Consider the following 12,672-nt stretch of genomic DNA (forward strand, 5'->3'; position numbering starts at 1 on the left):
AAATGATTCATTGTTTTTGTTCTTTATTCATATCCCATATTTTTATTTTCGTTTTTAAAGTTTAAATAGAGATTTCAAACTTATCAACATGATTTCTATATTAAAATGTACTTAGAGACCAAATTTTATAACTTTTAAAATTTATTTACTATTTTTTAGATTGATACAAAATCACACTTTTTTGCATATCTGATTAGGTTGCCTTGGTTTTGATCCATCTCTTTTCCCTCAGGTAATCAATTTGATCTAGAGCATCCATGTACTTTAAGATCCGTGCTAATCTGGGATAACGCCATAGCCAAGAGATGCTGATCCAGTCTTCTTCTATGTATCCGCTTTAATTTTCCCAGACCTCTCTCTCCTCTCTCTCTCTCGCTCGCTCGCTCGCTCGCATCTCCCACCTCTCGATGGAACCGGTCTCGGTTCTTCCTTCTTCCTTCCCGCTGAGTTCACTTCATCAGAGAGCATCTCTCCTTCAGAGGTATCTGCCTTCTCTCTCTGCTCTTCACTCCTTCAAAGTTATCTCCATTCGTTATAATTGCTCCGTTATTTATTTCATCAGCCTCAATTTGAATTATTTTTTTTTCTTTTTTACTCTTAGAGGAAATTTACTGATATTTGATTCAGATACTGTTGTTGATACATCTTTGTATTTGTCTTGGTTGGATTTCTTTCTCTACTGGGACGATGCTTGCTAAGAAATGGGATAATATACCATTGTCATGTTGTAATTTTCATTTTGAGACCTATTTTGACTCTGTCTCCAGTGTAAGCATTAATTGGTCACAATGAGCTAATTCTACAATTAATGAAATGAAATTAACAAAGTTTAAACCTTTTTCTCCCTCATCGTCCTTCCAGTTCCTGTTTTCTGTGCTATTTTAATATAATTTTGACTGATCAATGCCTCCAGTTCTGGAATGTTATGGCTAAAATCGGACAATATCTCGTAGATTCAACAAGAAATATTAGTTAAGTTTTGTACTTCTATATTTATGTTAAATTCAGGTGCAATGCATGTCCCAGTTATTCCGGATATGAAGTTCGAAATAAGCTTTTACCCCCTAGAGTGTACCTTAGGTTAAGGCGAAAACCAGGTATGTTCTCTTTCAGTTGTGAGCTGGTTAAGTTCTGTCGAAATTGGTGACAATGATGCAGAATTGAGTTGCAATCTGAGGGGTACTAAATTAATATAAGGTTCTTGGCAAATGAGGTTGAAATGTTGAATTGAGGTATATTTGGTTAATTACAGGATTTCTCATCTTACAGTGGGTTATGTTATGTCAAAGAATGGTTCAAACTTTCCACTTGTGATTAGCTTTATTCTATTCTTATCATTTTTTTTTCTATTCATGTCACACCATGGTTATTAATAAATTTCAGAAAAAAGGTTAGAGAGATGGTTCTTAAGAGCTGGCTTTTGGGATTCGATTGCATCCAGGTAATTCATTGTTAATGGTATCAAAATTCTGTATGTTACTTTTCTTACATTACAAGAATTAAAAATTGTTGCCATGTATAAGGGAGTGAATGGTTTTTATACTTCCATCATAGCTTCTTGAAAAACAACAATGCAACAGAGACAATGGCACCCCCCTCTACAATAAATGAAGAGGAAGCAGAAGAAGAGCCCATACCAGACCAATTAGTACTTGCTGATAGGTCACTGCCAGATGGGTCCCAAGAGCAGATTATCTTTTCCCTAACTGGAGATGTTGATGTGCATGCTCTTCAAGACTTATGTGATAAGGTTTTTCTCTATCTCAAAGTTATTTTTACCCTGTACTTTTCAAATAAACCCTAATGTTTTGTATTTTGAATTAGTACCCAACAATATTTGGTCATTGCAAATCAGCGACCATTGGATTATATTAACTGAAGCAAAAGACGACTATATTGTCCCTGACATTTTTCATATTATTTGACATTTTTCATATTATTTGAAACAAATTGAATTGTGCTATATTTGTGTGTTATGTCTACATCCATTTTGCTTACAAGTTCATAGTTTGTAGAGAAAAGGGACAACCCTGTCACTTAATATACTTTTTTGAGTCTTATATTTGTCGTGTTATGTGCAATATTTCTGAAGCAAAGTTGGGTTGCTGGTTGAAAGACACAGTGTTGGTTTTTATTAAGTAGTGGGTATTGCAAAACACAACAACATTATTAATCCTTTACTAACAGAATTGGGCTTGGCTTGGTAACATATCATTATGTGTTGGTGCCAAATGGTCTGGCTGTATAAGCTGTACAAACAGAATAACTTTTATATAGTATTTAATGTGAAATGTTAGGTAGGATGGCCCAGGAGACCTTTATCAAAAGTAGCGGTATCTCTAAAGAATAGCTTTTTGGTTGCTACATTGCATTCTATAATTAAATATCCTGGTAACAACTTTTTCAATCATTGATTGTATAATTTTTTATTTTAAAGTTTATATATTTTTATCATTAATTACTTCTATGAGATGTTTCTAATTTCAACTGTGAAAGAGCTGAATATCTCCCTAACCCTTACACATGGTAGGAGAAGTGCCGATTCTAGTAGACTCTTCCTCTTTCTTCAAAAGAAAACTAAGTAATGAGACATTATGGGAAATTTGGATGGAAATAAAATTAGAGGCAAGGGGTTTGCTAGAAATTTTCTTAGATTTATGGTAGTTTAGATATACTTGGTTTTTATAGAATTGTGGTATATTATTTAGATTTTTGTAGGAAAAAGATAAAAAATTTCTCACCTAATATATTGTAAATGAACATTTTATTAAAATTTTCAAGTTCAACTAAAAATGGAGATGATGAATGCCTTAGTGTATATGGAAAAGTGATTTGACAGAAGGAGATGAAGAGAGGAAGCAGCTTATCGGGATGGCTCGTGCCACCTCAGACCAAGCATTTAATGCTACTATTTGGGATGTCATTGTTGATCCCTCCTATCAGGTAAGCAAAAGGCAACTAATATAATATAAACTATAATGCATTGTTTTCTTTTTCCTGTCCATTATTTAACTTTTGATGATATGACTGTGATTTATTTTGCTTGTCTTTTGGTTCCTTTTGTAGGGTCAGGGCCTCGGTAAGTTGCTTATACAAAAGCTAACAAGGGCATTGCTCCAAAGGGATATTGGAAATATTACATTATTTGCTGATAGTAAAGGTAATTTTTCTTCTGAAGTATAAAACCTACTCATTCTTGTTATTGACCAAGTAAGATGTTTGTGTTAAGTAGTGGTGGTGTAGCAACCATATTTGCTATTGTAGTGATTTTGATGGCCATATATTAGTAAATCACAAGATCAACCTTCAAAATTAAAGAAATATGATATGATTAAAGTTTCTCCAAAAATATGTTTTGAATGCAGTTGTAGATTTTTACAAGAATTTAGGGTTTGAAGCTGATCCTGAGGGCATCAAAGGCATGTTCTGGCACTTGCCCTTCTGACTAAGATTTTGTATGGTTTCTTTATGTTTCTCTATTACACCGAGACAATCGGGGCAAAGATTATACAACAGTTCTATATGTACAAATGACCTCAGTGCCTTCATAAATATTATTTTGTAACACAGTACCATTAACTGATAAAATGAAGAAATTTCTTATGTAATTTTATCTTTGTAGTTGTTTAGTCAAACAAAAAACAATGGATTTCACCACATGGAGAGATATCTGGAAAAGGTTTCTTGCCTTGGTATTTGGTTTAAACCAACACTTGCTAGAATTCCTAGATTAGTTTCCGGCTGCCCCAATCTATAACTGTAGGAAATAGTGGGTAAAAAGTTTATAATCAGCTCATTTCCCTTTATCTAATGGATAATCAAGTGAATCGTGTGATTATCAGATCAAATTCTAACACCTATAAGCTAACTGATTGGAATATTAATTATATAATACTATAATAACAACTAAAAGGTTATGGAACCACTGATCATAAAATGTGATATTAAATACAGGCATTTAAGTGACAAACGATAAGTTTGGAAAACAAATCAACTACAGTTCAAACAAAAATCAGTGCTAAACACAGAATACTACAGATACTTATAAATCCTACATGGTTCTTCTGACCACTTAGCCTGTTAGCCATGCTGATATCAAACCAGCAAACACATCAAAACTTGATCTTGCCTACAGATCAATAGTACTCATGGCACTTGAAATTCTTGTACTACAAGATGAGATAGAAATATTTTCTAGTGGAGCTGCATACATTGGTACCGGCATTTTGGGAGGAAGAAGGGGTAAGGGAGATTCAAAGTGTAATACATCCATTGCTTTTTTTATATTAGGTCTCTGACTGTCGTCAGGGTGAGCGCACCACAACCCAACAACCATCAGACACTCCATTTTCTCCGCCTCAAAATCCCCACTCAGCCTGTCATCAACAGCATCTAGAATTTTACTGTGCCCGTGTAACTCCCAAACCCACTCCACCAGTCGTTTATTGGGGTTTTCTGGTACGCATGGTCTTCTTCCACAGGGCATTCTTCCACATGCAATTTCTAACAGAACGATACCGAAACTATATACATCTGACTCTTTGCTTGTTTGGCTTGTGTAGAAGCATTCCGGGGCCAGATATCCTATGGTACCAGCTGGATTTGTTGTCTGTGTTCCCAACCTGTGGTCAATGAGTCTTGCCAGACCAAAATCACCCAATTTAGCATTGAAATCTGAATCCAACATAATGTTGCTAGGTTTGATGTCCCTGTGCACCACACACTGGTTCCAGTCTCTGTGAAGATAGGAAAGGGCAGAGCCTAGCCCGAGCGCTATCTTGTAACGCAACGACCATTGAAGAGTAGGTGTTGTGTCAGTGTTTTTGGGGTAAAGATGTGTGTCAAGGCTACCATTCGGCATGTATTCGTAAACAAGCAACAATTCTTTATGGTGGTGGCACCAACCTACGAGTTCCACCAGGTTTCTGTGCCTTAACCGGCTTATAATCCCAACCTCAGCCGTGAATTCTCTAATCCCTTTCTCGTAAGTCTTGCTCAGTCTCTTAATTGCCACATGAATTTTTAGATTGCTTAAAAACCCGATGTAAACCCATCCGAAGGCCCCTCGACCGAGTTTCTGCTCCTCAGTGAAGTTCTTAGTTGCAACGAGCAATTCGTCATATTTGAAAACCTTGGGCCCAGCTTGTTTTTTTAATTCATCATACATCATTTCATGCATTTCTACAGCTTTATAAGACCGGATCCTGTACTTCTTCCAACAAATTATAGATCCAAATCCAACAATGAAAAATAAACTGGTAACTAATCCAATCACCACTTTAAGAATGTTGCTACGAGACCACAGACTCGATATGTTCTTTGGTTCTAAGGTCGAGTTGAAATACCAATTAAAAATTTGATGCAACTCCACATATCTCGCATGGCGGGTAGTACCTGAGAAGCCAATAGTTACCTCTGGCGGCAATAAACTTCTGAGATCAACCTTCGCACTTAACGAATAATTCCCGAATCCCGCATTATTATCTGAGTACACCAAAACGGTTAATAATTTTGTACCACTATCATAAGTAATATTCGATGTAATCCTCATGTCCGTGTTAGTGCTCAGTGTGATGTTTTGGTACACAATGGAGCTGATCGAGTCCACATCAATTCCAACATGACTGTTGCTCGGGTCCCATTCATTCATGTAACTATCAAACTCTACAGCTACAACATGGTTTTTCCTTTTTGTACTTGTGTAGCAATTTTCAACAACACCAAGGCAACCCTGATGTGAACGGTCTGTCAGATCAGATGGATACGGTATCAGAAAAAAAGTCATACCATCTCCACCAGGTTGTTCGACAGGATAGCGAAGAGCAAAAGTAAAGCTTGTTGTGAAGTTGGCAGCCTTACCAGTGGTGGGATCCCACAGTAAAATCGGTTGCTTGTTGGTTGCACGCCCTTGGCTTTGGTCAAAGTTTCCATCAGCATTGTAGCGAGAGAGGTTTATGATATCACCATCCAAGAATGCATCACCTTCCAATCGGAGCGCTGATTGGTCGAAAGTTGGATCAGAGAAGTTGTAGTTGAAGGAGAATGATGTTGAATGTTGGATGGTAAGGAAGAGAAAGAGCAAGTAAAGGGGGAAGTGAAGTAAGGAGATCATTGTTTTCTCTATCAATAGCTACTTGGATTCATGCGAGTTGCATAGTAGACAGTAGACACACATTTATTGAATTTTTTTAATGTGGCATCTATCTTGCTCAATGATGTACAAGTCTTTATTGAAATTTAAGTTCTGGGTCCCTTCTACAAACATAACCCTCAAAATGTGCAAAATATCATAGAGACACCCTTCTATTTTTCCAAGACAGTTGTCTCGCTCATAATTTTTTCCCACTTCTACGAAGAGCAATCTTTTTGTTTAGAATGTGAAATATAATAAAGGGAGGGTTATAATGAAAAAGTAGTGAGGACAGTTGGAGGAAAAGCGCGTCAACATCCTTTGATTGGCTTTTATGAATGAGTTGACTTATTTTTTTTCATCATTCTTTGACTGGCTTATTATTATTTGGGAATCATTATCATGCTCACTCGGCAAATCATTTTTCTTTTGTTTATTTGAAAGGGTCAGTACTCAGTACACCCCCTCATCTTTGGTTCTTTGTTTGATATGTTCTTTGATCTAAGGTCCGTACCAGTGTTGTAAACAAACGTCCGTTTGGACTGATTAATCGGCCGATTAGTCGTTAGTGGTAATCAAACCATCATGAATTTTTCCAATTAATAGACCAGTTATTTCTAATTATGATCAATTATTCTCGTTTAATTATTTGATAGTACTATGTGACAACCGCATTTAAACAAATGTGTTGGCTAAGATTGTCAACATTTACTGGCCCAAATGTTGAAGTCAAGAAAAATTGTCCACACTTCACACATATCCACAAATGAGTGTTGGTGGCATTCGAACAGTACATTTTTCTACTTCAAATCAGGTAATAAAAATCTTATTTTTTAGTGGGCGCTAATTATGTTACAGATATTTCTGTTAAATAATTTTCCTATGGTTTCCTCAGACATTGCATAAGCCAATTTTTTTTTTTTTTTTTTGATTCGACATAAGCCAATTATTGGTGTGCCTTCGAAGTCTACTAAATTCCCCAGACCCCACAACATGTGGGAGCTTTTGACACTGGGTATATACGGATATACCTTCCTTTTGTGATTCCTTTGATGAGAGGAAAAGCTGATGCATTAATTGCCATTATTGATATGGAGGTGATTGGTCAACGATTCCAGTACAGAGCTCAGATACTAATATCGAGTAAATCATGTGGTTATACAGGATACCTGTTTTCTAATTAGATCATCCACATCCGAAACTCAAATGGTATAAATAACTGTTAATCACTTTTTAAAAATTAAAATTTCTAAAATTTTTAACTCTCACATCTCTAAAATTAATTTTTAAAGTTTCAATTAAACCACGTTAGCATTAAATTAAAAAAGAAAAGAAATAATTTGAGCTAATTATTTGGCCAGAATGAAATTTATAAACAGTTTCTTAATAAAAAAAATTTGTGCATAGTTTCTAAATAATAAACTCTCTCACATCTTTGAAATTGAATTAGAAACTCTCATAATACCAGAGACGTAGATGCTCTTACAGATCAATTTCAACACCTCAAATCCAATTAATTGGGATATCAACTATCTAATACTAGAATAACAACTGAAAGGTTATGGAAATACTGACCATAAAAAAATGGAAATTTTTTTACATACCCTTCAAAACATCTCAAGTTTCTTATTTACGCTTCAAAACTTAAATTTATCTTATTTATCCCTTAACTCTTATGATGATTTCTTATTTACCCATTACTTACTAATTCTAAATTATCTCTGGTTAAATTATAACTCTTGATTAAATTTTGATTAAAAAAATAAAAGACAAAATTATCCTTTTACTTTTCTTTCTTTTGTACATCTATGCTGTGACCACTTGGGAGAACACAAATTAGAAGTGAAATAGCAGACAATTAAAAACAGTTGAGCATCAAAAAGTGAAATGAAGATGTAAGTAAACACAAACTAAAAACAGAAGTAAAGTGAAACCAGGTAGCGCCAGGTTCAGCTGCCCAATGCTGTCCCTATTTTTGCTGTTCATCCATGCAAATATTTCTGTACCAGTAACAGCATCAGAGGTACCAGTGTCTTCAGCAGTACCATTGGCAGTGTTTTTGCCTCTCTTTGCTGGCCCTCCTCGGCAACACTTCCGTAACAGCAACCGTATCAGCGGTACCAGGATCATCTCCAGTGGCAGAATTGGTACCGCTTATACCAGCAGTATCATGGCATTGTCAGCCCATCAGCAAGTGGTCCTGTGAGCCGAGACCTACCGTTGGGGAGATTTTAGTGTGCATGAAAAGTGTTTAAATTTCTTTTCTACAAGTGTAAGTTTGTGTGAGGTAATATATTAGGCGAAGGATTCTGTTAGATATTGATTGAGTCTATACAGGGCATAATTGTAATTAAAGGTTACTGTTAGAGTTTGTTGCTGAAGCAGTTAGGCTCATTTAGTATAGAATTACATTGTAACCAGGGTCTATAAATACAGGTACCTGTTGTATCAGAGAAATGATGAAAATAGAAAATAGAAAATCATATTGTTCAATTACACATCTCTGTATCTCTTTACCGTAATTTTCCTTGCTCTTACAGTATACTTTAGAATTTATATGAGATTCTCATTCAACTGTGCTTTCAAGATAGAAGATATGCTAGTTGTTAAGCCCAGATCCAACTGGTAAACCACGTTTTCCCTTAGTCCCGACAATTTGAAAAAAAGTATGACTTGCCAATGAACCAAGTCATGGAACCGATTTGGCCTTCTCCGTAAAGAAAAAAAAAGTAGGAAAGCCCATATTTTCATCCTAAAAATCATTTACTGGTGGCTAGGTCATTGGTTCTTCTGCTTTCTTGTCTCCAACCATGGCCACGGTACAAGTTCAGATATCTTGAGATTGAGCTAGGTGCTATCGCTAGGCAACCCCATTCTGAAACAAAAAAAAGGAGATAGCAGACAATTATAAGAAGTCGCCACAGTAAGTAAACGAGGTTGGATGGTTTGCGGCATTCTTGAATAAGGCTGAATGGTACAGTAATTCTGTTCTAGAAAAGAAAGCAAATGAAAGGGCAACACTATCTTTTATTTTTTTTAATCAAAGTTTAATTAAGAGTTTTTATAATTTAATTAGAGATAATATAGAATTAAGTGATGGGTAAATAAGAAACAATTGCAAGAGTTAAGGGATAAAAAAGATAAATTTAAGTGTTGAAGGGTAAATAAGAAACTTGATTAAGTGACTACTAAGAAAATAAGTTAGGAAAGCAAATCAACTCCAGTTCAATCAAGAAATCAGTGATAAACACAAAATACTACAGATACTTTTCGATAAACCCTACTTTGGTTTTTGCTGATCACTTAGTCATGCTGATCTTAGACCAGCAAACACCCCAAAAAATTAAGCTTGCGTACCGTGTAATAATACTCCCCGCACTCGTAGTTGTTTCACTACGAGATGGGATTGAAATATTTTCCAGTGGAGCTGCATACATTGGTACCGGCATTTTACGAGGAAGTAAAGGTAAGGGAGATTCAAAGTGTAAGACATCCGTCGCTTTTTTTATATTCGGTCTCTGACTGTCATCGGGGTGAGCGCACCACAACCCAACAACCATCAGACACTCCATTTGCGCCGCCTCAAAATTCCCGTCAAGCCTGTCATCAGCAGCTTCTAGAATTTTACCATGCCCATGTAACTCCCAAACCCACTCCACCAGTAGTAAGTTGGGGCTTTCTGGTACGCATGGTCTTCTTCCACACGGCATTCTTCCGCATGCAATTTCTAACAGAACAATACCGAAACTATATATATCTGACTCTTTGCTTGTTTGGCATGTGTAGAAGCATTCAGGTGCGAGATATCCTATGGTACCAGCCGGATCTGTTGTCTGGGTTCCCAATCTATGGTCCATTAGCCTTGCTAGACCAAAATCACCCAATTTAGCATTGAAATCTGAATCCAGCATAATGTTGCTAGGCTTGATGTCCCTGTGCACAACACATTGGTTCCAGTCTCTGTGAAGATAGGAAAGGGCAGAGCCTAGCCCGAGCGCTATCTTGTAACGCAACGACCATTGAAGAGTAGGTGTCGTGTCAGTGTTTTTGGGGTAAAGATGTGTGTCAAGGCTACCATTCGGCATGTATTCGTAAACAAGCAACAATTCTTTCTGGTGGTGGCACCAACCTACGAGTTCCACAAGGTTTCTGTGCCTTAACTGGCTTATAATCCCAACCTCAGCCGTGAACTCTCTAATCCCTTCCTCGTAAGTCTTGCTCAGTCTCTTAATTGCCACATGAATTTTCAGATTGCTTAAAAACCCGATGTAAACCCATCCAAAGGCCCCCCGACCGAGTTTCTGCTCCTCAGAAAAATTCTTAGTAGCAACGACCAATTCATCATATTGGAAAATCTTGGGTCCGGCTTGTTTTGTTAATTCATCATACATTACTTCATACATTTCTACCTCTTTATAATACCGGGTCCTGTACTTCTTCCACCAAATTATAGATCCAAATCCAACAATGATAAATAAACTGGTAACTAATCCAATCACCACTTCAAGAATGTTGTTAAGAGACCACAGACTCGATATGTTCTTTGGTTCTAGGGTCGAGTTGAAATACCAATTAAAAATTTGATGCAACTCCACATATCTCGCATAACCGGCAGCACCTGAGAAGCCAAAAGCTACCTCTGGTGGAAATAAACTTCTGAGATCAACCTTTGCACTTAACGAATAATTTCCGAATCCCACATTATTATCTGAGTACACCAAAACGGTTAACATTTTTGTACCACTATCATAAGTAATATTTGATGTAATCCTCATGTCCGGATTAGTGCTCGGTGTGATGTTTTGGTACACAATGGAGCTGATCGAGTCCACATCAATTCCAACATGACTGTTGCTCGGGTCCCAATCATTCATGTAACTATCAAACTCTACAGCTACAACATGGTTTTTCCTTTTTGTACTCGTACTGTAGCAATTTTCAACAGCACCAAGGCAACCCTGAGATGATTGGTCCGTCAGGTCAGATGGGTATGGTAAAAGAAAAAAAGTCATACCATCTCCACGTAGTTCAACACTATAGCGAAGAGCAAAAGTGAAGCTTGTTGTGAAGTTGGCAACCTTACCAGTGGAAGGATCCCACAATAAAATTGGTTGCTTGTAGGTTGCACGGCCTTGGCTTTGGTCGAAGTTTCCATCTGAGTTTTGGCGAGAAAGGTTTATAACATCACCATCGAAGAATGCATCACCTTCCAATCGAAGGCTTGATCGGTCAAAATTTGGATCTGAGAAATTGTAGTTGAAAGAGAATGATGTAGAATGCTGTAAGGTAAGAAGAACTAGAAAGAGCAAGTAAAACGCGTAGTGGAATAAGGAAACCATTGTTTAATTATTTCTCTATCCACTATTCGGATTCATCAAGTTGCAGAGTAGATGAATGCATTTATGGGTCGTTCTACTAACACCTTGTTTGGATGGAGAGTAGAGGAAGAAAAGGGAAGTATAAAAATGAAGATGAATATATTTAATTCTTTTGTGTTTCAATGATTAATAAGAGAAAATAATTTTTTTATTTTTATTTTTTAGTTTTTATTTGGCTTATTAAAATTTAAAAGATTAATGATAAATTTTGATAATTATTGTAGGTTTACAACAAAAAAATTTATATGAGAATTATGTTGGTAAGATATAGAATTGGATATTTATATTATTTTTTCTAAAAATATTTGTAACAATTTTTTTTTTATCCTTTACACTCCAAATTGGAAGAAAAACCAATTTTATTGAATATAATGATATAAAATTAAACCTTTCACCTCCAATATAATTTTATAAACCAAACACAATTCGATAGAAATTTTTTTTTTTTCTTTTCATTCTCTTTCTTTCTCTACTCTCCATCCAAACAAGTTGCAAAGTTACTCGAATTTTTGGGTTTGGATCACGAGTAACGACCGTCCGATCATAATTTGGGCCAATCCGATCCTGGATGGAAGATAGGACGGTTCGGATTCAAACTCAAAATTTGATTTACTTTAGGGAATCCGAATTCAGTAATCATTATTCAGTAGTTGAATTGAATGTGAATGCATAGTAGACGAATTCTTTGATTGGCTTGTTATTTGGGAATCGGTAGCATGCTCATCACTCAATAGTACACTTGAAGTCAACTAAGATGATAAGATCTTGAGCTGTTATTTGGATTGTTATTTGGATTTCCTGTCAAAAGTCAGAGATGTTCAATTTGTATTAAATTTTATGTATATTTGATCGGTACAAATTTTGATGTAGATTCGACGATTAAAATTGAATATTATATTGAATTTGGTCTGATGTCCACTGAATTGGAGGCGGATCTACTTATAGTCAGGATGTATTTAGTCAACCTATTATTTTAAAAAATTTAATCATTTATAATGGAATTTAGTTATATTTTTAATTATTTTAAGTTTTTATGTTAGTTCAGCTTCTCATAAATTATTACATGCGTCTTTGCGGTTTAATGGTTAGAATTTCAATTTATTATTGTGGAAATCAAGACCATGCATTTTAAATTTTAGTCCTCTTGTCTAAATTTTTAATTTT

At 35.8% G+C, this 12,672-nt stretch overlaps 3 protein-coding genes and 1 pseudogene across 5 annotated transcripts in view; 2 read left to right on the plus strand and 2 right to left on the minus strand.

Moving 5' to 3' along the window:
• The first annotated feature begins 321 nt into the window (after window positions 1-321).
• NSI (nuclear shuttle interacting) lies at window positions 322-3,608 on the plus strand. 3 transcript variants are annotated; one of them, XM_078318868.1, is made up of 8 exons: window positions 323-481; window positions 1,009-1,097; window positions 1,384-1,441; window positions 1,555-1,750; window positions 2,298-2,391; window positions 2,840-2,943; window positions 3,067-3,160; window positions 3,366-3,608. In XM_078318868.1, exons 1-8 carry the CDS (start codon window positions 408-410, stop codon window positions 3,443-3,445), a joined length of 789 nt encoding a protein of 262 aa, XP_078174994.1. In that variant the 5' UTR covers window positions 323-407; the 3' UTR covers window positions 3,446-3,608. The 3 variants fall into 3 exon arrangements, with proteins under 3 accessions (XP_078174995.1, XP_078174996.1, XP_078174994.1); XM_078318869.1 differs by lacking the exon at window positions 2,298-2,391 and having other exon boundaries at window positions 322-481; window positions 2,815-2,943; XM_078318870.1 differs by lacking the exons at window positions 3,067-3,160; window positions 3,366-3,608 and having other exon boundaries at window positions 322-481; window positions 2,531-2,921.
• A 301-nt stretch (window positions 3,609-3,909) lies between these two features.
• Window positions 3,910-5,895, minus strand: LOC144568502 (L-type lectin-domain containing receptor kinase IX.1 pseudogene; annotated as a pseudogene).
• A 200-nt stretch (window positions 5,896-6,095) lies between these two features.
• LOC144568508 (proline-rich receptor-like protein kinase PERK5) overlaps window positions 6,096-12,672 on the plus strand; it is a 53,647-nt gene continuing 47,070 nt past the window's right edge. Inside the window, exon 1 of the mRNA XM_078318866.1 lies at window positions 6,096-6,099. The gene's annotated coding sequence lies outside the window, so the exon portion shown is untranslated. The remainder of the gene's footprint in view (window positions 6,100-12,672) is intronic.
• LOC144568500 (L-type lectin-domain containing receptor kinase IX.1-like) lies at window positions 7,866-11,441 on the minus strand. The gene is made up of 2 exons (XM_078318860.1): window positions 9,488-11,441; window positions 7,866-9,005 (listed from the first exon to the last, which is right to left on the minus strand). The coding sequence occupies exons 1-2, from the start codon at window positions 11,140-11,142 to the stop codon at window positions 8,978-8,980; spliced, it is 1,683 nt and encodes a 560-aa protein (XP_078174986.1). The 5' UTR covers window positions 11,143-11,441; the 3' UTR covers window positions 7,866-8,977.

Source organism: Carex rostrata, chromosome 17 (genome assembly GCF_964058835.1).
Source record: "Carex rostrata chromosome 17, lpCarRost1.2, whole genome shotgun sequence".
Taxonomy (NCBI): domain Eukaryota; kingdom Viridiplantae; phylum Streptophyta; class Magnoliopsida; order Poales; family Cyperaceae; genus Carex; species Carex rostrata.